General features: G+C 47.4%; 1 protein-coding gene across 3 annotated transcripts in view; it reads left to right on the top strand.

Annotated features, from left to right (window-relative positions):
- Nucleotides 1–26754, top strand: part of PECAM1 (platelet and endothelial cell adhesion molecule 1) — a 73427-nt gene that overhangs the window by 40286 nt on the left and 6387 nt on the right. For 2 of the 3 annotated variants that reach the window (XM_054573030.1, XM_054573032.1), the window contains 10 exons: nt 1263–1538; nt 4473–4760; nt 5391–5498; nt 6653–6680; nt 7342–7415; nt 9540–9593; nt 10942–11004; nt 16948–17004; nt 18092–18206; nt 26418–26440. In XM_054573030.1, the coding sequence (XP_054429005.1) occupies nt 1263–1538; nt 4473–4760; nt 5391–5498; nt 6653–6680; nt 7342–7415; nt 9540–9593; nt 10942–11004; nt 16948–17004; nt 18092–18198 (1055 nt within the window). In that variant the 3' untranslated portion in view covers nt 18199–18206; nt 26418–26440. The remainder of the gene's footprint in view (nt 1–1262; nt 1539–4472; nt 4761–5390; nt 5499–6652; nt 6681–7341; nt 7416–9539; nt 9594–10941; nt 11005–16947; nt 17005–18091; nt 18207–26417; nt 26441–26754) is intronic. The other variant, XM_054573031.1, reaches the window with a different exon arrangement.

Genomic DNA, 26754 nt, shown 5'->3' with positions numbered 1-26754 from the left:
TTGACAGGACTCTGGCTGTGGAAACAGGCATCTACCCCCAAGTTCAGGGAGGGAACATGGCTTAGTCAACACTAGATTTTAAGATCAAAGTTTCCATTTTTAATCCTTATCCTGGCTGACCAGAAGGTCTAAGGCCTCTGTTGGGCAGAACGTAGGCACTGGGACCACCCAGAATGAGCTTCTTAGATTTGAATGAATGTGCAAAACCTGGTTAGATTGCAGGTTGGAATGAGGCCAGATTCCACATCTTAACTAGAGCCTGGAGGACGCTGGTCCTGCTGGGCCTGGGACTGTGCTTTGAGTCGAGGGTTCTAAATGAATGTGGTCAAGCTGTCACTATCACTGCGATTATTCGGTCATTTTCCATCTGTTTAACCTGTGGCTATGATTTCTCCGGCCAAGATCTTAGTCTGATCAGAGCCAGGATTTTAGTGTATTGTCAATTCTCTGGTCATCTAACTCAAAAGGAAATAATGCAAGAGACAGACTTGGGTCATTCCATTTTAATTCTTTTTGTTGTTCTTGGGAGGAGGTCATTTCATTATATAAGCTTTATAATTAAGCTGACTTCTAAATAATGACCCCGTAGAATTCTTGTTTTGGCGGTATGCAATATCTAATCAGGAGAGGCTGAGGCACTGGGAGTTTGTTTTAAAATATATTCTGTTTGTGTTCTTGGGTTTTTTAAAAAATGCTTTTCCTGCGTCTTTTCCCAATTACAAAAAAAAAACCCCACATGGATGTGCGTGTATATGCATGTGAGATACATGAAAGTATAAACATGTATTTAGATGGATGTGATATTTTTATTGAATTTGTGTCATATTTTTTTGTTTATAGCATTTTCTTTCCCTCTCTTCACCATACACACACACACGTGCATGCACACTACCTGCCAATTTTAAAGGAGTCCTGTAAGGGTAGATAGAGCAGGCAGGCATTTGAAATTACAGTGATGAGCCCTGGCCAGGTGGCTCGGTCAGTTAGAAATCATCCTGATATACCAGGGTTGGAGGTTTGATCCCCGGTCAGGGCACATACAAGAATCAACCAATAAATATATAAACACGTGGAATAACAAATCGATGTATCTCTTTTTCTCTCTCTCCCCCTTCCTCTCTCCCTGTAAAATCAATCAATAAAAAAATTTAATAAAAAAATACAATTATAGTAATGGCAGAGAAAGCAAGCTTAGAGCTTGAAGAAAGACTCGCTAGGGCTGCAGGTCTTGTTTCAGATTGTTCCTCTCTCTGTCATTCTAGAAATGCTCTCGAAGCCCAGGATTTTTTATGACTCCAAGTCTGAGGTGATAAAAGGACAGACCATAGAAGTCAAATGCCAATCCATAAATGGAACCTCACCTGTTTCGTATCGCCTTCTAAAGAGAAATAACATTTTGAAGAGTCACAACGTAAGCTCAAATGAGCCTGCAGTATTCAAAGATAACCCCACGGAAGATACCGAATACCAGTGCATCGCACATAATTGCCATTCCCGCCCTGAAATATTCAGTGACCTTCTGTCGATCAAGGTGATAGGTGAGTTGCTGTGCTATGAGAAGAAATCATGAGAGATTGGGGCTTTACTTTACATTTTCAGAGGTTTGGGTTTGCTCAGGGGTGGTGTGGACCAGGGAAGGGGGTGTGACTTATTATGTGAAATCCACAAATGCGACATGTGGCAAAGCAGGATCAAGGCCCAGGTCAATGGGGCCAGAAAATATCCAGGTTCTATAGGTGTGGCCAGTGTCCTCTCTCTTCAGGACCTTTCCGGTGAACTGCTAAAATATGAGTGACATATCCCAACTTCAGGAAACTCTAAAGTTGTGTTTTTGGGTTCTCTTAGCATTTGCTCCCTTTTTAGGTGAACTGAAAAGGCCAGCCATCTCAGAATTGTTGACCAGAGTTCTTCTCTACAAGTTGACCCTTGGGCAAACTGTTGCATGCAGAGTGCACAGCAATTAGAGCTGCAGGCTGTAGTCTCACAAGGCTTGCTAACATTCACCTGGGACTCTCATATGCAAGAGGAAAATACCATCATCCTGGGGTGGATGTTTTCCTTGAGGCTTCGTCTGCGCCTCTCAGACGGCCTTAGGAGCAGCATTGCCTGCTTCTGAGGTGTTCTGCATGCTCTCGTGAAAAGCTTAGAAGTTTTCCTTCTCTTCCTCCTCTTCCTTCTTGTTTAATAACTTTAATCTACATGCACCATGTGGACATCTTGAGTTGGCTAGAGATTCCTGCTACTATTAGTATACAGTCTAAGAGTAGCCGCACTTTTCAAATTAACATCCGTATATATTAAACACCTAATGCTATAATGCATATCAAAAAAGCCATATTCTTTCTTTTCAATAATATAACAAGAAACACAGGACCACTTGATTAAATAGTGGGAAAATATTTGGATATATTTGAATAACAGTACAAATAAGCATAGAAAAACGTTACTAAGAAGCGCATTAATTGCCACATGAAGTATCCTTACAGTGATGGTGATAGGAATTTAGGGCAAGAGGATATGACCTAGCCTGAGTGGGAAGAGCTGGGTTAGGAGCCGGGGCGTGACAACACATGGGCAGAGAGGGCTAGAGGTGGCCTACCAGCCGAGTCAAATACTTAAGCAAAACTTCCATGGACTCATTCAAAAGACTGTGGGTGAATAAGGTGCCTGGAAACAAAATTTGGGAATGGAAAATCACTGGATGTAAACTGGAAGAGTGACTGACCCCAATGGGGAAGGGCATCCGATGCCAGTCTTCAGGGCTGGGATTTGTCTTGTGTACAATGAAGAGCTAAAAGAGGGAAGGTGGACGTGAGAATTGGGTCGTGGGAACATTAACCCAGTATCTCTCTCAGTTAGAAAAAGTGCTGACTTTAGACCTCATGCTACCTTAAGAAGCTAACATAGAAGCCCATGTGAGACCGTTGGTTTAAGTTGGGTCTGTATTAGTGGCTAACATTTACTGAGACCTGACCACATGTCCACCCCTGTGGGAAATATTTTCATAAGTTAGTTCCCTTAATACTTACAAGAACCATGTAAGGCCCATAATAATATTATCCTTGTTTTGTGAAGAGGAAAATAAGGCTTAAGACAAATAGCTGGCAGGCAGCGGGGCTGGAAATTGAGGCAAGGCAGTGGGGCCCCTGGTCCCAGCGTGCCACTGCCCCCTTGTGCTGCACAAGGAAAGAGGCTGTTGGGTCAGGCTGCACCGTCAAAAGCCTGCCCTGTGGCAGACCTCCACCATCTCACCCCAGGTCTGGGGCTCGGGCTCACTGGACCAGCAGTCCCATGGTCCGGCCGCCCACTGTGCTCACAAGGGTGATTCATAGGTCAGATGCCAATCTGCCAACCAGTCCATCCTCACACTAATAGGAAGGTCTCCATGGAAAGACAACTTAGGATCAAAATTTTGGTGGTTGAACATGGAACCAGGGAAAGGGGATAAAGGAGGAAGATAAGTTCTGCTTGGATCTGCTGGGAATGAGAGGCTGACAGGCTTCCAGGTAGAAACGCCCAGGTAAAAACCAAGACTTGGAATTCAGGGGAGTAACCTGGGCTAGGGCTATGTATGTCGGCATTAAATGCTACGGGTTTATGTGTTAAATGCACAAAGGGAAACAATGACGTAGGTGAAATCACCAAAAAGGAGAATAGAGAGGGAAAACTGAAGACTGGATTGTGCAGAAAGCCTATATTTAAAAGGCAGAAGGAAGAAAAGCTTGTGAATAAAGAGGGAGTGGCAGGTAAGGAGATGAGAGGATCTGGGCTGTGAGGCGTCCCAGAAGCCCAGAAGAAGCTGAGTTCAGAAGGAAGGGCTGTGACAGGTGAGAGCCGTGGGGAGGCCGAGGATGAGGACACTGCTGTGGACTCAGGGAAGAGCTAGTCAGGGGACCAAGGCACCTTTGGAGTCTCTTCAAAACCAGCGGTAGAGTACAACTCCAGGAGCAGAGGGATGGAAGTCAGATTTCAGGGCTAACAAGAAAGGGGGAAAAGGAAAAGGAACATTTCACTCAAAAAGGAAAAAAGAGAAAAACAGGAAGGTTGTGAGTCAAATTATTTGTTCATAAGATCTGGAAATGCCATGCACCTCTGTAAGCAGAGGGAGAGAAACCACCCCTACCCCCCAACATGCACACATGCGCGTGCTGATGTGCACTCACAGACTCCCAAAACAGACCTCAACACAACTCCTAAGTTAATAGGTATAGTCAAGCCAAATGGTCAGTAATATTTGAGGCGGCAAGTGAAGGGGAATGTCCCGAGCATTTTGTGTTTAATCGACACAGGAGCACAGGAGGCATCCGTCCTGCTGGGCTAATTAGGGGAGGAACTGAAGAATGTGGGATAAGAGGACTGACAAAATCAAGTCTGAGTCATGGCATAGGAGGGGCTGGCCAGGAGCAGTGGCTGCGTCATGCCCACCACCCCACCCGTCTTTTTTCAGTGCTAATCCTTTTCCTGCTTTTCAGTCCCAGTGGATGAGGTCAAGATATCTATCTTGAATGATAAGACAGTGGAGTCTGGGGAAGAATTGGTGCTTCGATGCTTCACAAACAAAGCATCTGGTCCAATCACCTACAAGTTTTACAGAGAAAAGGAGGTCAAGCCCTTCTATGAAATCCTCTTAAATGACACCCAGGCCATTTGGCACGTGACACAGGCTAGCATGGAACAGGATGGACAGTACTACTGCACAGCCTCCAACAGAGCCAACCGTGCCAGAACGGCCCCCCAAAGCACCATATTGACAGTCAGAGGTGAGTCATGGTCTCGGCAGTGAGATGCAGTGCGGACATGGTCACGAAGTGCGAGGCCAGAAAGCTCACCACTTGTAAGAGGAAATAGGTGGGAGTCCAGCACTTATCACGGGAGAGCTAAGGCATCAATGTCCTCCAGGCTATTTTGTTGTAAGTGACAGAAACCCACTCAAATTAAATGTAAAAGAGGAACTGGTCATTATAAGGAATCAAAGTATTTCACAGAGTTGTAATTCCAAATTCTCGGTGGAGAGAGAGCACATGGCCCACCTTGAGTCAAACGTCCACCCATGAATCACCTGTGGCCATGGGGATTGGGTCATGCAGAACAGAGGTGGTTAGAGGAGCCCAGCTACATGAATTTGGAGGGTGGTTTCCTAGAGAAGAGGACTAAACAGACCCAGAAAGGAGTCTACATCAGTCCTATACTCCTCTAAGACCACAGCTGTCTCTGTAACAAGGGCAACCATTTCTGCACCAACTATGAACACAAAATCCCTCAGAGGTAGATAGGTGCTCAGTGTAAGACGCTGTTACAAGAGCTAAAAATCAGTCTTTGTCACTTAATGCTAATGTTGTTTCTTGCTGGTAGAGAAAAAATTTATCTTTTTAAATTTTTCTTACTTTCAGTCTTTCTTGCCCCATGGAAGAAAGGACTTATTGCGGTGGTTGTCATCGTAGTGATAATTGCCATCTTGATACTTGGGGCCAGATGCTATTTTCTGAAGAAAGCCAAGGGTGAGCACAGTTCTCTTGTTGCCTTCTGACAGGTTGCCCTTGCCAGGAAACCAGCCATGGATGTGAGGGCCTTCAGCTTTATGGGGAGCTGTGCTCTCTGCCAATGGGAGCTGAAGAGATATAACTGATGACAGTTGTTTTTCTCCTTAGGGTGTAACCTTGATAACCAAAGATCTTGGCTTTGGTGGGTGTGGAGCTTTCACTGCCCCTTGACTTAGCTAGAACAATGAAAAGGATTGCTTCCCTAGCTAGGCAACCCAGAAAAGATAAATTCAGGGGAAAGTTCCTTCTAGGTATGGCCAGAGGAAGACGTTTCTGTGGATTTGACCACACTTAGTCCTGCAATAGGTAGACTGGGGTGTGAGTGTGATGGAGATGCCCCCACATACAACAAACGCCCCCCAGTTAACCTGCCTATTGTGCCATGATTTCTACCTGTGCTTGAGGCTAGCCACACATGGAAGGGAGGCCAGGATCACCTGCTGACACTCTGGAATCACAGTTAGTTGGTCTGCGCTCAAAGGAAAGGGCACAGCACCAGTAAATTCTGCCAAGATTTGTGTGGGCTAAGGCTGTTTCTGTTGGGGCCCTGGTGTTACTACCTGGGATGAGTGGGGGCATATGAGATAAGGAGGGGCCCTGGGTTTTTTCCAGAACAGGAAATCCCTCTGAGAAGAAGGCCCTAGAACAAACCCCTTCCTAAGGGAATCGGTCATCGCAGAACAGGCAGGGTTAGAGGATAGATTGGTCTCAGGCCAGCATGGAATTCAAAGCCCAAGGGTTAATTTAGCCTTTGCTCTTTGGCACAATCCTGAATCAAATAGACAGCTGCCCTTTTGTCTGGCTAATCTGATTCCTGTATCATTGTCTTCATCTCCATCACATTCCTCTAAAGAAAATAGTTCCTGGTTCACACAACAAAACACTATATTTCTGGATGAAATGATGGGAAGTCTCTCAGCATAAGATGAAGAGAAGACCTACTTGGTTTAATTTTTCTCTTTTTTTTAAAGCATAAATATATTTGGCTTTCTTTCCTCTTTTTATGGGTAGCCAAATCTTCAAGAAAGTCAAACATGGTTGAAATGAGTATTCTCTGTTATGGATGCGAGTACTTTTTTACTGACTTTGGTTTTTCTCTTTCTCTTTTAAAGCCAAGCAGATGCCAGTGGAAATGTCCAGGTCAGTGTGGCCGCCCTGTGAGCATTGTTTGTAGGGAGAGTCTGGTCATCAGAAAGTTTTCAGTAGCTCTTGGGAAAGTCAGAATAATAAGGGTGTGAGTAGTGTAAAGTGTGGGTGTGGGTGTGGGTGTGGGTGTCACAGTGGAAGATTGCCAACTGTCCTGTCATGGGAAGTAATGGCTTTATTTTGAGGTCATGTCCTTCCTACACTGTTACATATAAAATCCTCTTTTCATGATGAGATTATAATGGTAATAGAGAGAATGAAAAATTTTTATTTACTTGGCAAAGTAGAGTTGGCCTAGAAAAGAAAAGTGGGTGTACTATTCTTACTGTTCTGGAAATCCAAAATCCCAAAGCACACAAACAACAGCTTTGTAGCACAGACTGAGGAATTCAAGGGTGGGACTCACCTAGGAAAGGACTCCTGTTCTTCACATGCCCTTTGGCTTTGACATATATTCTAACAAGATAAAAGTGTTTGTTAAATAATCCAACAACTGAAAAAAAAAATGTTCAATTTCCAAATAAGAGTCAAGTTTGCCTCACTTTGGAAATTTCTTCCTGGTTTTCTCCTGGTCTTTCCATGATTATTTTATTGGTTTGACGTTAGAGCCAAAAAAAGGTCACACATTTTTTTCCTTTTCAAATTTTATTTTAAGGCCGGCAGTACCACTTCTAACCTCCAACAACGAGAAGATGTCAGATTCTAGTACCGAAGCCAACAGACCTTACGGTAGAGTCACGGTTTTCTGCAGTTGCTAAGAGGTTTTCCTAACTTGCCCACTCCATTACCCCGCTCAGACACGGAATCTGCGGGTGGAGGGGGTAAGGTTCCCTAAGGAAGCCCCGCCTTCAGGCAGGAGCACTCACTCCAATCAGTGGTTGCAGGGTGAGCTGATACGCAAAACAAAAACATGGGAGAAAGGCAGAACATTTTACCCTCATTTCACCTCCTTCTAAACATCCTGAGGAATGGCAGGCAGACAACAATTATAATGCTGTGGATACCCGCGCCGGGTCATCTTCAAAGACTTTGACCATTGCCAAGTGTAACTATCCTTCCTGTGTAAGAAAGACCAGACAGCAAATTACAGCATTCGTAAAACATCTTCTCAGATGGACTTATAATAAGCACAAGACATTTTCATTTCAAACTTGACACAGCAGGAAACCAATTTAAATATTTGTTAGTAGAAGCATTTTTAAAAATTTATTTATTTTTAGAGAGTGGGGAAGGGAGGAAGGTCAATGTAAGAGAGAAACATTGACTGGTTGCTTCCCATACACGCCCAGACTGGGGACCAGACAAGCAACCCAGGTATGTGCCCTGACCTGGGAGTCAAACCGGTGGCTTTTCTCTTTGTGGAACGATGCCCAGCCAACTGAGCCACATGAGTGAGGGCAGTAGAAGCATTTTTAAAAATAATGGAACAACATAGGAATGCCTGGTTATGAGCTTTATTGCAAGCTTGAGTCAGTTCAGGAGGGTGGGTAGCCAATTCTAGGAGTTCTTAATCCCATTAGGTCTAACAGAAAATTGCTCCAGAGGAGACATACTACATCACACAGAAAGTTTTGTCCAAAGCCAGATGTGGAGCAGTTTTCTTCCAGCAGGTTTGGGAATAGAACGCCCATGTTCTTTTCTAATTCAGTAACAGTATTCCGTAAAGTAAGAAAAGTTCAGGATATGTATTTGATAGGGCATGCTTGAGAGATATGTTTTAAGAATTCAGCAATTCTCATAGTAATGAATCACAAGCCTTTAAAAAGTGAAATGAAGCATTTGTAGTAACAAAAGAAATGTGCCAATAAAGAGAAAACAACAAATATATCACTTAAGAAACTCCATTCAGAAAAATTCACTGAATATTTAGCAAAAAGTAATCCAATCTTACAAAGAAAATACTTTCCTGTGGTATAAGGTGGGTTCTGATGGTTATTTGCATTATTTGTACAGAAATACAGATACTTTATATTAAATGCTGATATACATATATTAAAATAGGATTTCCCCCCAAATTTCCAAAATGCAAGAAATGGTCCGATTCTTTTGTCGTCTCTCCATGGATTATTTCATTTTATAAATATATGTTAGTAATCACAACAGCAATTAGTTCAAATCCATAATGAAAGCCATGTTTTCTTCAAGAATAGTATTTATAACATTCAGAAGAATTCTTTTCAGTACAGAACAACTTGATTAAAAAGATTAAAAATGTGTTTGCCTACTGAGGTGGCAGCCTGGAGGCTCTGCCTTTTAAACCATGTTCTCATGGACCCCACCCTCCAGCTGGAGAGGGTTCATTTCCCAGCGTCCTCATGGTTGTGGTTACAGAGCCATACCCTCTGCAGTTAAGTTTAATTTCTAATGAACGTGTTCAAAGTGAACAATGTGAATCTTGAACTAGTCATAAGCAGAAGTGTCCCTCGTGTGGGATGGTGGCCATCTGAGTGGTGTTAGAAAGCAGCCACACAGCCCTGGCTGGATGGCTCAGGTAGATGGAGAGTCATCCCAGGCACCAAAAGGTTGCAAGTTCAATCCCCAGTCAGAGCATGTTCATGAGGCAACCGATCGATGTTTCTCTCTCACGCCAATGTTTCCCTCTCTGCTTCCCCCTGACACTTCCACTTCCTTTCTCTCTAGGGTCAATAAACATATCTCGGGTGAGGATTTAAAAAAGAGAGAGAGAGAGAGAGACCACACTGGGTTGGATGGGGCCACAGGGAGATCAGGAGGGAATCCAAAGCCCAGATACTCTGCCCTGGTGGGGAAAGGAGGGAGAAAAAAGTTAAAAGTTATATATAGAAAACTAGGATTTCCATTGCCACCCATCCTAATTGTTATTTTTTAAACTAGATTACAGTGAAGATATTGGAAACCATGCCATGAAACCAATAAGTGACAATAAAGGTAATTATATATTTAGGGTTTTTTTTAATTAGAAAATTTTACATTAAAAAAGACCCCTAGGAAAAGAACTTAAACTGTTAACACCTGTGGGTATTTCCCCACATCTCTTCGCGACAGCTGGTTGCTTTCTCCAAAGACATTATCTTGTGTCCTTAGTGGGAAAGTGACCTAAATTCCAGTAGGAAAGAACTGGGTTAGACTCAAACAGGAACTTCCAATATCAGGATGGACTATTGAATAAGGTAGGAGAATCTCCTTTTCCTTGGAGAGTAGAGGAGGAGGTTTTTAAAATTTAAATAGCATCACTGCAAATCTTTAGGCTGTACACCTTAAACTTATACACGTACTATGTCAACTCTGTCTCCATAAAGCCGGGAGAAACGCGCGAAAGGGCTGGGGCAGGAGAGGAGGACGCACGACACAGTCCTCCTCGAAGGACATGAAAATGGTCTTTTTCTTAAAAAGGGTGATGGTGTGGCGTGCAGTTATCTATCGAATTGTGATTGTTTCCGTTTTATGCATAGCTTACAAATATTTTGGGCCTACTCATTGTTTTATAAAAATGAAAACTACATTATAAAAAAATTAGTAAAATACACTGCTGTTTATTTTTTAAAGCAGTTAACGACAGATTGCTTGTTTCTGCCTAAAGCTCAGAAGGGTTGGGCTCCATCATTTTTCAAAATACCTTTCCCCTTGGGGCTGCTTTCACTGGAACGAGAACTCTAAAGAACTGCATGAGCTCTGTAAATATCTTGACTGCAAAATCAATTTTAGTTGCTGATGAAAAACCCTGATTCTTTGGGGCTTCAAAAGTAAAATAGTAATGTTATATGGAGTTGAAAACAAGCTAATTTGCTAGATTTCGCTGTGCCGCCCCGATCGCTTTCATTAACTTGTTTTCTCTGTGTACATAGCACAGTCTCAGGGCATTCTGGGCTGGGGACGCCCGACCGCTCCCCATTTCCTGAGAGCCTTCCCCTCCTGGAGGGAGCATTCTCTGCCTGTGGCCCCTGTGGCGTCTACAGTTAACCGCTGTGGCTGATGCTGGCTGTTTTCTGTACCCACTGAACTTTCCCAGATCCTCCCACTGCAGAAACCATGGGGACCCAGGCAGGAGGGTCCTTCCGCAGTCCAGCAAGTGCAGGGTTACCCTGGCTTTCCCCAGACTGAGGCTTCTCACCCACTTAGGATGGAGTTACCCCTGTGCTGTCTTCCCCTCAAAATACAGAATACATTAAGCATTTGAATGGAAATCTCTACTGTGATCTGAGCCCTCGACCCCTGCTCCCTCCCACCCCCGCCCAATGGGATTCTAACCACCCGGTGATGTGTTTCCTTTGAGCAGAGCCTCTGACCTTGGACGTGGAGTACACAGAAGTGGAGGTGACTGCACTTAAGCCGCATGAAGGTAAACGCTATCAGTGGAGTGATTCCCCTCGCTTTGCTCTCTCCTTGGGTGTAGATGCGTAAGGGGGAGGTGGCCTGTGACTCAAGGACAAGAGTCTAATCACTGTCAGTCACTCAGAAAAGAGGTGGTTAGCAGACAGACCTGCTGGAAATGCCAAAGGCAGGAGCAGTGACCCCCTGCCCAAGCTTTGAGGTATAAAATTTCATTAATTATTATTTATCATACTATTAATAGTGGATATGTTTTATTGACCAATTACTAAGTGCTAAGGAATGGGTTCTTTGAGCGACCTTTTGAGAGCTGCCTCTCTCCTGGGTGTCTGGGTGTCTAGGTGCGCCTCCTACCCAAACCCAGCATCCTCCTTAAAAAGCGGCTTGCAGGCTGAGCATGTGTAAATTGGGCATATGTTTGAAGATAGTGAGGGCTTTGCTATTTAAGGAGACACTTGGGTAAAGGATTTTGAAAACACAGATTCCCTTCCTTGTAAATCATGGTTCTATCTTTAGCCCCAGGTTTTGTTTTCACGTACATGGTTCTCTCAGGAGCTGGCTGGCCTGGAGGGCCCGAGCCCTGGTTCTGAGCTGGAGAGAGTGGCCCAGAGTGGGCCGGTCCACAGAAAATGCCAGAACGCTGATCTCAGCTGCTGGGAGGCCCATAGGGCTGTTGCCAACACCCCCGGGCCTGCTGCAGCTGAGGCCGCTGAGCCTGCTCAGCCAGGCAGGCCTGGGGCTGTTTTCCAGGGACAGCCTGCAGAGCGTTAGCCCGAGCCACTTGGTGATGGTGTTCTCTCACCACATCTTGCTCTACAACCTGGGAGGATTTGGGGTTCCTTCCTTTTCCCCTTGCTTAGGTTCTGGGTACCGTGTCAGCGGGTGTGTGCAGAGAACCTTCTGAGCGCGCTGCCCTGTGCGGCCCGCAGGCTGTGAGCTGGGCACCGGCCCCACAGCCTGCAGTCAGAATGGCCCCTAGAGTTGGCGCGGCCCAGCTGCATAGCCCGCTTCTGCATCGAGGCTGGACCTGGGAGGAGTGGGGACCATGGCAGGCCTGAAGTTCTCTTCCTCTTTGTTTCATGGTAAAATGGTTCATTTGTTGAGTTAATAAATTGTGGGCCTGTGATGGCTTCCTTTTCTCTGAGGGAGCCGAGAAAACAAGGAACCAAAGCATAAATTGTAGCAAGGTTATAGCAAGTGCTCAGAAGGAAGAGAAGGGGGTACAATGAGAAGGCAGGAAAGGTAATGGCTACTCCGGCTTGGGCGGTCCCTGGAGGCCTGTTTGAGGGGTGGCATCTAAGCTGCAGCCTGAGGGGCACAAAGAAGGTGGCTCCACCCAGAGGAGGAAGGACCCAGGAAATGGCAAGGGTAGTGTAAGGTGGCCCAGAGCTGGGCTCATTAAAGGAGACTTGGGTGTCTGCAGAGAGAGCAAGAGCGAGAGCGAGAGGAGGCAGATGGCCCCAGGAGGGCGGGGAGGGGGCCCGGGCTGCTGGGCCGCCAAGGGGCTCTTTGCTGCTAGTCTCAATGGAGTTGGAAACCTTTAAGCACGCAAGTGGCAGGTTCCAGCTTCCTTCTGGGAAAAGCTATCCTCGTGGCTGGTGTGCAGGATGGATATGAAGGGGGACAAGGATGTTATCAGCAGCCAAGAGGGGAGGAGGGTCGAACCCAAGTGCTGGCAATGGATGGGTTCCAGATATGTTTTGGAGGCAGATCACAGCACTGGATGAAACATTCCATGGCCAGAACAGGGGAGACCACATTACTGCATGGATGGCCGTGATGTCTGTGATTGGGAGGAACATGCCCGTGGTGACGAGTGGTTCGGCTGGGTTGAATCCGAGATGCCCAAGGGGAGGCAGCACACGGGGCTCAGGCTCAGAACGGGGTCTGGGTGGGCTGTGGCAGATGGAACTGCAGGCGGCTCCCCGCCAGCCTTCCCTGGTCCAGCCTCAGTCCCTCCAGCACTGGGCATCCTGGGCTCAGTCTGTGGGAAGCAGCTTACTGCCTCTTCAGGGACATCAGGCACAGAAGAAGGAAGGAGCATAATAAGAGGGCAGGGCTGCCCAAAGGTTTTGAATGTGTGTGGAACCCACCCTCTGCACCATCCTGTAGACTGACTGCCCTGGGCTGTAGCCTCAGGTTCCGATCCTGCCCCCAGATGGCCAGGCCCTGCCCTTACTCTGCTGCTGGGGAAGGGGCAAAGGGGACACCCACTGAGATGGAATCAAGAGGGCGGTGCCTGATGCCTGGGAGGCTTTGGAAGTAGGGACGCTGAAGGAGGAATAAGGAAGCAAGGTTCTGGCCTTGGAAAAGAGGTCCTGTGGGAACGCTTCCATGTTAGTAGTGTCTGGTTAAATTTTTCTTGCTTGAAGGTGGGGGGCAGAGGGCATTGAAGGGAAACAAAGAATTAGGACAGGGTGAGGCAGGGTACCTTCCTTGCCAAGCTGTGCACCTGCAGTGTTGCAACCACACAAGTGGTCACCTTTACCCAGTTTGCACAAAGGTGCGGGGTGGGCTGTGGGGGCCTCCGTAGAGCTTGCGTGACAGTCACTTGGGTGGAGATGGAGAGTTTCTAGAGGATTCACACTGAGTTTTCTGGCAGCTAAGGGCCGTGGGGGAGCAGGCTCGGCCTATCATGCTGCCCCCTTGCTTTCTCTTGAGTGGGGAGTTGCCAGGCTGGGAAAGGACTTTGTGGGTACAAGGCCTGTGATGAGTAACTATATTTGACCTGGTCTTGGCCAACCTAGTGCCCTGTCCTCAAGGCCTCTCTCCTCCATATTTGGAGTGGAGCAGGGGAGGGGAGTACGTTCATTTCTTCTTTTTTTTTTACATTTATTATTATTTTTTATTGATTTTAGAGAGAGAGAGAGAGAAACACCGACATGTTGTTCCACTTATTTATGCATTCATTGGTTGCTTCTTGTATGTGCCCTGGCAGCGGATCAAACCCCCAATCTTGATGTACTGGGACAACGCTCTAACCAACTGAGCTATGTGGCCAGAGCCCGTGTTCATTTCTAACCCTGGCTGGCAGCTGACCAAGAGGTCCCTTGGGAGTGGGGGAGGAACAGGAAGGAACTTGGTGAACCCGGGTTTGCTGCATGTTTGCTATGAGGCTAATTGCTGGGAAACCCCCTTGAGGTTGAAGCCATCTCTTTCTCTGTTAACAGAGAAAAACAAGCCAAAATAAAGCCCCATCTGGAAATATCCCTGACAGCAGAGACAAACAGCCTGTTGGCTGGTTTAGTCATTAACAGGCAGCGGCTGCTGGGGAGCTGAGAGGGTCGGTGTAGTGTGAGGAACTGCAAGCTCCCCCGCCCACCACTAAGCAGGACAGAGCCAGAAGGGCAGCCGGGGAAACTTCTGGGGCACCAAGAAGTGGCAGCCACCCTGTTGCCCAGGCTGATAGGCCGTTAGGGGGTGAAAGGGAGCTGAGTGTGGCTCTTTAGGTCCAAAGGGTGTCAGTGTCCACAAGGTAACCAGAGAGGTCTACCGGCCACCCCTGATGTGCCTGGGGCAGTGGAGGTCGCAAGGGTGTCTGGGCCCCCAGACTTGGCTGCCCAGCCCCCAGCTCCATCCCTTTCCCATCCCTCCCCCACTTCCACGTGGGACTGGATCAGACGATGAGCTGGCAGTGACCCGGTGCATCTGGTACACTGTGTCCTACAACATTGTTTGCGTATCCATCACCCCACAGCCTGGAGCTCCTGAAAGCTGGGACCAGCTCCAATTCACCTCTTCCTCTTCTCTGGTGCCTGGCACTCAGCAGCTATTAGGATCATACTGAGTGAGGGACTTGCCAAGCCTAACGTTGAGCAGAGAGTCCCTTGGGGATGTGGTAGATTCCCCCGCAGATACGGGGATCCCTGGCGCTTCCCTCTCCACCCTCAAATCTGTGTCACAGAAGGAGAGTGGTGTAGGCATCTCTGCTGTCCTATTAGGGAAAGGCAGGTGTCCCATCACGGAGGTGCCTGGCATCTCAGCCACTCCACTGGGTTCCCACTCCTGTTCCGTGACACAGGGGGATCACTGTGATGCCTTCTGCATGGCCCTGGCAACCCTAGTGTCCCAAGTTCGGGTGGTCTGAACCACCCCCCAGCCTTTCTTCTGGCATCTGGGTCCTGCTGCAGGAGCCACCGCCATTCAGCGTGTAATGAATGACCAGGATTTTCATCCTAAAACCAAAGCCTCAGGTATTGGGTTGATAGTGCCAAGACCTTCCTGAAGGTCCGTGGGTCTGAGATGGAAACATCAACAGCGACATTGACTGGTGCCTCCACTGTCACATCAAACCTTTATAGGGGCCTCCGGGTAGCTCTGCCCAGCCTGGGATTGGGAGTTGTCCAGGACCCCAGACACTGCCCTGGAGGGGTTCTGGGGCCACCAGGGGAGACAGTCATGGGGACAAATAATGTCAGTGTGTCATGGACAAGTGTCCCCAGAGAGCTGTGAGAGCATAGAGACCTAAGTAACTGCCCAGGGGCCAGGGAAGGGGCGAGTGGGGGGTGGGTGCGTGTATCCTGGGGTCTGGAGGAACAAGAGGAATGAGGCAAAGGGAAGGGGCAGTGGAAGCAGTGGAGGAGTTTGTTCAGGGTCAGGGGTGAGAGAGGGGGGTGTCCCTGGAGCATGGTGGGCTGAGTGTATCTCAGTCCAGTTAGAGTCCATGGGCGTGCCCCTGCCATCTGCCACTGAGGAAGGGACATCTACATGGCACTGAGTGTGACAGTAGGAAGTGTCTTACCCTGTCTGGGTTCCATTTCCCAATGTGCAGAGGGAGAATGCTCGGCCGTCAGGTGCCTTTCCACCATGAGGCTCCCTGGTCCTTTGTGCAGGTGGGAGGAGCCAGGGACGCGGCTGGGTTCCATCCTGTTTCTTGAGGGTTTGTGGGTATGTGTCTGCATGTGCATACTGTGTGTAGATACTATATGTGTGTGTACAATGTGTATAAATGTACTGACAATGTGTGTACATGTGTGTATATACAACCAGGGCATTTACATAAACAGATGGCTGAACGGGCACTCTCTCTCCCCAACCCTTAATTCTCCTCTGGGTGGAATCCACACCTGGGATGGCCCATCTTCCCTGCTGTTTCAAAAGAGTCCAGACCAGAGGATCTCAACCTAGTCAGCATATTAGAGTCGCCTGGGGAGTGCTTAAAGACCAACAAAGCCAGCCCTGACTGGCGTGGCTCAGTAGGTTGAGTGCCAGTTCGATCCTCAGTCAGGGTGCATGCCTGGGTTGCATGTTTTGTCCCATGTTGATGCATACAAGAAGCAACCAATCGATGTTTCTCTCTCACATCAATGTTTCTCTTCCTCTTTCTCGCTCTCTTCCCTTCTCTCTAAAAATAAATAAATACAATCTTTTAAAAATGCTTAAAGAAAAAATCAAACCAAGGTCCACCCCAGACAAATTCAGTCAGCATCTGCAGTGAGGCCCAGTTGTTGGCATGTGAACTCAAGTAGCCCAGCTGTCTGGAATCATAAGTGGTTCTCAGTCCCAGCTAATCCTTCATCACAGATGATGCTCAGGCTGAAATCCAGACCTGGGGCTATTGGGAGACCACAGCCCAACCTCCTGGGACAGGCTGGCAGAGCAGCTGGATACAGGGACACAGTGGCAGGGAAAGTGGGGTGAGGCCACCGAACTGGAGGCTACAGGCCTGCGTTGGGAGCCTCTCCACCTGCGGCCCCTCAGGTCCAGGGTTCCCACAGTGACCTATTGACCTCACACTTCCAGGCTGAGTGATGCTGGTTAGGCAAGGGAGCCGACTTTTCTTCTAAAGCTGGGAAATGGCCCGGGCTTAGTGGGGAAAAGTTCTGCGGGCACTCGCGGGGTGGGGGAGCAGGGTGCAGCCTCGCCTGGGGAGCCTCAGATATTTTCCTGCTCCAGCAGTAGCCTGACCTGGTACCCAGAAGCAGCGACTGACCTGTGCCTGGTCCCTTTCCAGGTCTGGGAAGGAAGAGCACGGAGACAGTATACACTGAAATCCGGAAAGCTAACCCTGGTGAGTGACAAATCCCTGAGTCCCCCAGCATGGTGGGCACTGCCCCCAGAATCATCCATGGGGTCCTGGGAGTGGGCAGGGAAGGGAGGGAGCAAAGGAAGTCAAAAAGGGGTGCCACCTCTCACACAGAGTTGACTCTCACCAACTTTATAAAGTGGCCATTGATCTCATACTGTTTAGTTTGTTGACATAACACTTACCAAGTGCCTGCTGCATGTCAGGCAAACAGCACCCAGCTACTGGGCTGGAGTGCATCGTGGCACCCCTGTGTGCTCACAGGACCCCCGGCAGAGTTCTAGGTGCTCTCCTGTGACCCTGAGAGAAGCAGTAGAGCCCTATTCTCGGGGTCACCAAGTGAGCCTCACTTGATCCCCACGTGGGCCCTGGTGCAGTGGGGTTCCTGAAGGCCTTAGACCAAGGCAACATTCTGCTCTGAAGATGGCCAGTAGCTTCAGCCTCTCTGAGAGCACAGGACTCTGGGGGAGGGGGTACACATCGGCTCCCATTTCCTTTGATTTGTGCCTAGACCCACTTTAATTCCCATCTCACTGCTTCCTCCCAAAGAGCTCCCAGACTGAGCACCATGCCCAGTAGATGTGGAACCGGGACACTCCCAACAATCTCATTTTTTGTAAAATTATTGTATTTCATTCTGGAGAAATGAAATCTAAATAGATTACTTTTAAATTATCAAAATAAGTTGCAACCTAAAAGGCATAACCATCCTGGGGGAAGCAGTTGCTAGAGGGTTATCTTGCTTTGTACCGCGGACCTCTGTTTAAGTGATTTTTTGAAAGGGAATCATTAAGAAGGGCTGGGAGTCCTGGCAGGTGTGGCTCAGTGGGCTGCACGTCGTCCTGCAAACCTAAAGGCTGTCAGTCCAATTCCCAGTTAGGGCTTATGCCTGGGTTGTGGGCCCAGCCCCCAGCTGGACCAGCCCGCAAGAGAGGCATCCAATCTATGTTTCCTTCCCTCTCTTCCCCTTTCTCTAAAATTAAATACATAAAATCTTTTAAAAGAAAAAAGGGAAAAAAAGGGGACTGGGAGATTTCAGTAAAGCTCAGCTAAATCCAAGTGTGATCCACAGGCTGGCAGCCTCCAAGGTCTCAGGCCCAGTCTGACCCACAGAATCAGAATCTCCAGAATCTGAACTCTAACAAGTTCTCAGATGTTTCTGATGCTGACACCATTTGAATAGACAGGTAAGTATCTTACCTGGAGAGCCTACTTTTTATCTGAAATAAGAATCACTCCTTAAGTAATTTTTTTAATGGTATTTTCATGGCTAGAGCAGGACTTCAGCCCCTTATGAGACTTGACACTGACTGGAAAATTTTTGAAAACCACTTCCTGGGGCATTTTTGGCTTACATATTAGATTTTTCATTTTCAATATATTCAGAGCTAGCAAAGTGTAAATTTCAAAATAAATAAGCGTTCTCTGTTCTTGTCCCAGTTCTTCCAGTGCAACAGAAGGCCAAATGTCAGGTAGGGTTCAAGGTTGATCCTGTTTGGTAACATGCAAAAGTGCCTCCTCTGCTTTCCTCATGGTCCCAGAGATGGGTTGTTTTTGGTTGCTTTGCTTATGCAAAAGCTCATGTTTACTGAGAGCACAGTGTGCAGGTTAAGTGGTCTATGTTACATAGTCTCTTTCAATCTTTACAATGAACCCCATTTTACAGATGAGTATACTGAGGCTTAGAGAGGTTAAAATACTTGCCCAAGGTCACACAGCAAGCAAGTCCCAGAGAACAGGTGTGTGCCAGAGCCGGACCCCCCGTTCCTGATCGTTGAGCAGCACTGCCTTTGGTTCCTGGGAAGGGAAACCGGCAGCTGGGTGGGGGGCTGCGGGGATAAGGCCTTGCGGTCTGCAGTCCCCTAAGGCTGCCCCTGGAGGCCCTTTCCAGCTGGCGAAGGTCACCCCCAGTGTGGATTCCAAAGAATTGGCATCAGGGGCCCTGCTAACAAGACAGATTAACAAGAGAAAAATAAGCAGTGGTGAGTGACTCAGTGGAGTGGTTACAATCTGTGGCTTATGTAGCATGTTAAGCAAGAATAATAAATGTGTAGAGAAGTGACAAAACAAAGGAAAAATGGTTTCGGGAGTGGAAAGCAATGGGAAGGTAAATATGTGGGGGAACCAATGGGGAGCAACGTTTGTTTGTGTAGGTCCATCTCAGCACCGCATTTTCGTTGTCTTCACAGCCATAAAACTTCCCTGGGACAGGGGGTTTCTGGCCGTTCTCATGTCTCAGAAGTGTCTGCTTTTACCCAGATAAGAGAAGCTCCCAGACGGCCTCTTTCTGTATCCATTGATTCTCTGCCCCCAGTTCAAAATAATCCTTATGCCAAAGTGGCGTGTTTGGGGAAGGTATATTCTGACTTCCTGCATCTGCGTTAAGGCAGCTGTGCAAGTGCATTCTCTCAGGGTCCGCAGGCTGGTTCTGGGTGCCTGAGTCCTCAGTGCCAGGCTGTTGGCATGTGGCTGCTCCCTCAGGCCTTGGGCCAAAATGGACTGTAGGCACCGTAGGAACCCCACCCTGTAGGGAGGGACTGAGGCAGTGAAGGGCCCTGTTTTGTTGGGAATCATTGAACCCCCTGCCCTGGTACTGCCGCTTACCAGCTGCGTGACTTTGACTAAGATGCCTAACCTCTTTGAGATGCAGTTTCAACTGTTAAATGGAAATGGGATTAAATGAGAAAAGAGGATGAGATAGGATCAGGGGAGACAGCGCTAACACCCTACCCCAAACATGCAGTCAGTGTATTGTCCTCACCACGCAGTGAGCATTCAGTCTGTTTTAGCTTAAAAAAAAAAAAAAAAAAAAAAAAACACTGGAGGAACTGGAGCCCTAGCGAGTTCAATGCCCAGGGTGAGACTAAATCCATCTCCTGGCTCCCAGGCCACGACGGTTCCCACTTGCCATCTGGGCCACTGGGGTCAGGTGGGACTTGGGTCCCTCTGTAATCTGGTCTCTGACCTGACAGCCGGCTCCTGCCCAGGGGTTAAGAGTAGAGCCAGGTCTGGGTCTTGTAGCCAAACTGACAGTGCTGCTGAGAAAGCCAGTGAGCACCCCCACCTCCTGGGGGGCGGGGGGGGGGGTTCCTGTCCTGGAAGCCAAGGGACTTCCCGTTTCTGAGCATCCCCACTCAGCGGCTGCTTATGGAGAAGAGGCTGCAGACCTTGGTTGGTTCCTCTTTTTCCAAAAAGGTTATTTTATTTATTGACTTACTTATTTATTTTAGAGAGAGAGGGAGGGAGGGAGAAAGGGAAAGAAACACTGACATGAGAGAAAAATATTGATCAGTGGCTTCTCATATGCACTCCAACCGGGGACCCAGGCACATGCCCTGACAGGGAATCGGACTGCGGACCTTTTGCTTTGCAGGATGATGTCCAACTAACTAAGCCATATGGTCAGGGCTAATTCCTCTTTTCTTTTCTTCTTTTCCTCTTGCTGACAGATGCTCACTTATTGCTCAAAATCATCATAAGGCTGACAGAGGCTCTGTTCTTACATGTGCTCTACAGATGGGGAAGTGGGTGTGGGACTTGGTAACTCGTCCTGGTCCCTAGGCCAGCAGTGGCCGAGCAGGGGCCCGAATGCTGGGAGCCCAGCTGCAGGGCCTTCCCGCTTCCTCTCTTTGTTGCCAAACCACTTGACCGCAGGTTTCTACATTTTCCAGCTTTTTTTGGTTCTTGTTTGGTTTTCACATTATCATCAGCTTAGTTAGAAGGTTCAAGTTTATCTACTTCAGAAGTTCAGAAGACAGCCTGGTATGGTCTAGGTGACTCTGGGTGCATCACAGAGAATCTCTTGGCCTCGGTCACTTTCTCTGTGGAATGAGGGGCATGGGCTCGGATGTAGGTCAGGGGTTCTCCAGGTTTGTTAAAACACAGGTGGCTGGGCATCACCTCCTGCATTTCCAAGTCAGCAGGTCTAGAGTGAGGCTGAGAATTTGCATTTTTAACCAATTCCTACATGCTGCAGCTCCTGGTCTGGGGACCACAATTTTAGATCCATCATCAAGATGCTCTGAGCTCTCTTTTGATTCTATCGCTCTAACTTCTGCTCTGCTTCTTGTTTGAAGGGGTAGGGTCTTTCCTACTCCCCAGCAATCCTGGAGGGATGGAGGGATGGCTCAGGGTGGACAGCAGAGTTAGCCGTGTGTGTGTGTGTGTGTGTGTGTGTGTGTGTGTGTGTGTGTAGGGGAGGGGATGATCCACAATAAAATAAAGGCCCAGGTAGAGGGGAGGGTGGTCTCTGGACAGGTCGGTGAGCGGGCTGAGGACAGAGCTGAGGCTATTTAACCTTTCCTTCTTTATCTTTTATTCTTCCCTACCTTAATTTCTCAGTTCCCCAGCGTCTTCCAAGTCTTCCAACAGGCAGCACTTCAGGGCTGGCTATTTTGGGAACTGGCTCACAGGGCGTAGTTCTGGCTCTTAAACCCCTGTTTTCCCCTGAGTGATACAAAGGCAAACTGCCCTTCTAGATAAGCAAAAGGGCACGGGGCAGGCCTGTCTCCGAGGACCAGCCCCGGGTGGGGCCCTGGGTGGGACCCGGCAAGTGTGGGGCTGCTGGCGGAGGAGGGGGCATCCTCTAGGCTGCGGAGGGCACTGGGTCTTTGTAATGTTGGCTTTAGTCTCTAAGCTCAGCATCCTCTTAAAACTGAGATATAGCATACCTAACACCATTTTAACCACTTTTAAGTGTACATTTCATGGGCATTAAATCTATTCATAATATTGTACAATCATCACCATCATCCATCTCTGGAAGTTTTTCATCTTCCCAAAATGAAGCTTCATACCCACTAAACAACCCATTTCTCTCCCCGGCCCCTAGTGACACCATCCTACTTTGCCTCTCTATGAATTTGACTAAGCTTGGCCTTTTTATCTGTCAAAGGAGGAGGTTGAAAGAATGATCTTAAGTTGCCTTCCAATTATAGCATTCAGAGAGTCTCAGTGTCCTGGCACTTGGAAGTGATGGTCATTTGTTTATGTCTTAGTCAGTCCGGAAGCATCTCCTGAACGTTTCGGTGTGGAGAGAGTCGTCAGTTACTTATGAGTCACTTCCTCAGTCCCTTGGAGCCAGTCCTAATCCTTTATCCACTCTTGATTCCAAGACCACATAGGTATTTGCTTTTAAGCCCAAGTTTCCCCTTCAAGTCTGAACTAAGTTAGGGGTCTCAGGGACAAACCTACTGTGTTTCTGCTGTGTTCACATTGGTCAGAGTCCTGCCCAGATAGTTCTTTGTGCTGTGAACCTGATGGAAAACATCCCAATTGGGAGAGAGAGACCTGGGGTTTGGTCTCAGCTCTGCCCTTATCACGTTGTGTGACTTGGCCTCCACCCCTCACTTCTTCCTTGGGTGTTAGTTTTCTCATTAATTCTCAACAAAATGACCCTGACCCACATAGAACTGTGGCAGAGTGAATACCTCAGTGTCCCTTGGGAAGGTGTGACCCTTGGGTGGATAAGGAAGGGCTGTGGTGTGCAGATGGGTTCTTTAAAATGGGGAGAAGGGGGACATCTCTTCAAACTCGGTGTCTCCCACCAACTCATGGTCATGGTCAAGCAAGTCAGCTATTCTACTCAGAGCCTACTCTTATGTTGACATATAGTTAAGCTAACATCCCAGCAATTAACTCTTAGTCTAAGGCAAGGAGACTTCTTGGTCTTTGAATGTCTCCCTTTTCCAACTATTCAATGGTTTATAGCTACATGTTAGGAAAGGAAAGAGAGGAGTTCTCAGAACTAGAAAAATTGCATAAGAAAAAACCCAAATTGAGAAATTTTGCCTCTGTCTAACCTTCAGTTTCTTAGGGGATTGGAGAAAATGCTGGTAATTTCCTTATAATTTAGATCTGCAATCTTAGCACTTTAGATTCTCTAAGGTTCTTATTCCCTTCTCAATTATTTGCAAGTCTGAGTCAGTAATAATAGCTCTAGTTATAGCTTTTGATTTGGTTTAACTAGAAATAGGGAAATTAGTCTGCTCTATGTCTCTTATTGAGCAGTAATATAGGTGGTCCTAAAAGATGAGTGTTTAAAGAAAGTAGTCCAGGTTCCAGTCTGGTACCTTTCTCTCTTAACACATAACTAGACTCCATTTACTCCCATCCCTGGCAACCTAGGACCTGATATAAGACAATCCGTTACTCACCTGCATTCTGAGACTTAGATGGCCAGGGCTTGCTCCTAGCTTTGATGCCCTGAGTTGCAGTGTCACCTGGAGTAAACCCCTACCCTGCCCCTCACTCTCTTCTCCTCTGTCACCAACTTCCTCCATCGCTGACTGGTCCTGGCTAATACAAGAAATGATTTAATTTTCTTTTCCTCCCCTTCATTCTCCTCATGACAAGAACAAAAAGAGAAATGATGGCTGAGCAGGGATCCTCCCTGTACACACACGGCTACCCCTGGCCCTCTCAGCGGCTCCCTCGGCCTGGCTGAGCCATGGCTGTACGAAAGGCAGTTTCTGGCCAGGAAACATTACCTCTGATTCAGCACTGGACATGTGTTAGTGCTCCAGCTTATTCTGAAAGTACTTTATAAAACAGCTTGCGGGCCATTCAAAGCAAAACCTGTTAACCTATATTTACAATGGATTTCAAAATGGAAGTATAATGTGGCTTATTATGATTAGCAGCATGGTCAAGTCCTTCCCTGGGAAAGAACTCCAGTCTGGGTGAGATTCCCACAGCTCAGAGCAGTGGTTCTCAATGTAGGCGACATTTGGCGATGTCTGGAGACAATTTTGGTTGTCATAAATTGGGGGAAAGAGGGGTACTACTGTATTTAATAGACAGAGGCCAGGGATGCTGCTAAACATCTTACAGTGCACAGGACAACTCCCAAAACATAATTATCCAGACCAGATGCCCTTAGTGCCGGTGTTAAGAAGCGCTGGCTTGCAGGAATTCACCTCGTGTGAGTCTTCCAACAGGAGAGCTGGTTTTCCTCTCTAGATGCCCTGTGCCAGCCTGGGGAGGTGTCCTGGGCACATCCCACCTGACAACTTGAGGTCCTGGGAAAAGATGCCAAGTCCCACTCCAGATACTAACCTATGTCTTTTTAAGTTTTGTTTTGTTTTGTTTTGTTTATTGATTTTTTTTTTTTAGAGAGAGAGATAGAGACATTGATTTGTTTTTCCACTTATTTATACACTCATTGATGATTCTTGTATGTACCCTGACCAGGGGATTGAACTTGCAACCTTGGTGTATCAGGATGACACTCTAACCAACTGAGATACCCAGCCAGACAGAGCCCACTTTTCCATATGAGTATCTGCTCACTCAGTCTCCACCTTCTGCTTTTTCTTTGCCTGGAATTCAGACTTCCAGATGTTTCTTAAGGGGGGAAAGTCCAGTATATCAAGAGTAGCTATTCATTGAGAAAAAAGAACAAGGGTGTCTGTGCCGTGTCCCCTCTGGGAGGGCGAGGAGAGCTCTCGAGGGCCAGTCCCCACCCATCCTCGAGGCCCAGAGCAACCCAGGCTTGAAATTGAAGAGGGCAAAAAAATACTTTGTTAAAAAAAAAAAAAAAAAGAATACTGCCCTCCATTTTCTATTTTTGTAGTGGTTGCTCTATAACCAAAAAGGAAAACTACAAGTGTGCATGAATTTCATGTTTATCGGCAGACCCAAATTTTAGTACTTTGTGTTCAGATTGCTTTAGGAAACACAGACTGAGGCTTTCCCCCCTCTTTCATCTCATTCCAGAGCCCTCAGGGGCTTGGGGGAGCAGGAAGCATGGGGTCCTTCAGGTCCTCCCAGATCAGATTTGGGGTCGGGGTGGGGTGCTGCCCAGGCCTCGCTCAATGTGTGGAAGTTTACACAATGGCTCAACTTCGTGGTCACACTGATTCATCCATTTGGCCATTGACACCTGCCTCTGTCCCAGCCAGGACAGAAGGGGGCCCCTTAGGAATTTCTGGCCCTGTTCCTTCTAGAGGGGACACACAATGGAGCTGTGATAAGACAGGGTTTGAGGGGGAAGTGGACTTGTGGAAACAGGATACTCCTAAATTAGAGAAAGAAACAGAAGGGTTGTGACAGATGGGCCTTGAGACTGCCCACGACTCAGAAGGGATCCGGTTTGAGCTTGGGCAGCTGGTGGGAACCGAGGCCCCTTGGAAAGCTTCTACCTGTAAGACTGAGGACGTGGGGAGGTGTGATGGCCCTCCTGCCCTCACTGCACCGCCATCAAGAATGGCAACCACCCCCAATTCCTACATCTTCCCTAGGGGCCTTGCCCAGGTAACAAGAGGTCCCCGAGGCTTCTCTGTCTTTGTGTCTATGTCCATCGTCTGTTGGAATGAGCCCCAACATGTGGGCCATTGCCCATTCAGAAACTCTGCTCTTAGTCGGGCCTGGTCTTGTCCAATGGAGCAAATCATACCCCTCTCTTGCCTCTTGTAGTGAAAACCATCCCTAACTAGTGCAGGCAGAGATCACTCACCCTCCTATTCTCACTGGCCTTTCTTCCCCTCCCCCTCATCTTCCTGATGTCTAGTTAGGGACATTTTTACCAGTGAAAGCTGACAGGGCCAGCTAGTCCCTGCAGGCACTCTGGCAAGAAGACAGTGTGGTCTCTGGACAGTCGAGTTGAGTTGAGGCCCCCCAGGGACAGGGAATGTGGCAGTCCTGCCCTTGAGACAGCTCTGAGGCCATACATGCCAAAAGCGCCGGCAAAGTTTATGCCTTCTGCTCCCTTGATGTCACTCCTGGGAATGGACAGACTAGTAAGAGATACGGAAATAGCTTTATCCCCAGAGGTAACACTGGCAGCATTATTTAAAAATAGCAAAAACTTGGAAAGAACATAAATTATTAAAGTACCAAACTGGTTAAGTAAATAATTACACATCCATTGAATGATTATTATGCAGCTTCTGATAATACTGTTTAAGAAGGTACCAGAAAATGTTTATAAAATCATGTCTGTGAAAAAGACAGGCTGGCTAGAAAATGGCCCATATGGATTAATTATAACTCCAAAAGAAAGCCTCCTCATAGCAGAAAAGGTAACAAGTGTCAACCGGGTTTGGAGAATAGAACCAGAGGTACTTTATATCTGCTGCTTTCTATTTTTCTGTAGTTTTCAGGGTTTTTCCTCCTAAAATAACAGGTGGTACTAACTTTTTTAAGAACTATTTAAAATGTCAAATGAGCTACCAAGGACATTATATGCTTGTCACATGGAGGGAGCTACAGGGCTCAGGGGAAGCTGTCTGGGCAAAGGAGTCATTCACCTGGGCACCCAGTGAGCTGATGGGTCTGGCATTTCGTTCTGCATCACCTGCCCCTTCTCTTCCTGGGCTCAGCCCCTGAGCTGCTGGGGTCTGGGGAGGCTAACACGTTCTCTTTGCATTGCTAACCTCCCTGTTACCTTTGTTTTGCAGATTTCATGGAAAACAGATACTCTGTAAGTATGCATTTATTTTTTTTTTAAAAATAGTCTATTCAACAGTGAAATAGTTCCAGACTCACCGAGATTCTGCACTCCTATTAATTATGTGCCTGTACGGGCCTCTTCTGTTTTACAACAGCAGCCCTGGGCCAATGAGATCTGCTAATTAGAATATCCAGCTTTTCTGGGCCAGTTGTAATGTCAAATGTTCTCTCCCACTGTTTCCATTATTACATCTTAGTCCATATATAAAGGGAGACCCTGGAAGTCCCCTTCCAGAGATTTGGAAATCTAGGGCACTTAGTGCCAAACAAGCCAAGTTCACATTT

Source organism: Pteronotus mesoamericanus, unplaced genomic scaffold, assembly GCF_021234165.1.
Source record: "Pteronotus mesoamericanus isolate MK-2021 breed Mesoamerican mustached bat unplaced genomic scaffold, CSHL_Meso_final contig_246, whole genome shotgun sequence".
Classification (NCBI taxonomy): domain Eukaryota; kingdom Metazoa; phylum Chordata; class Mammalia; order Chiroptera; family Mormoopidae; genus Pteronotus; species Pteronotus mesoamericanus.
Note: the sequence above shows the minus strand (reverse complement) of the source record. Positions and strands in the feature narration are given on the sequence as shown.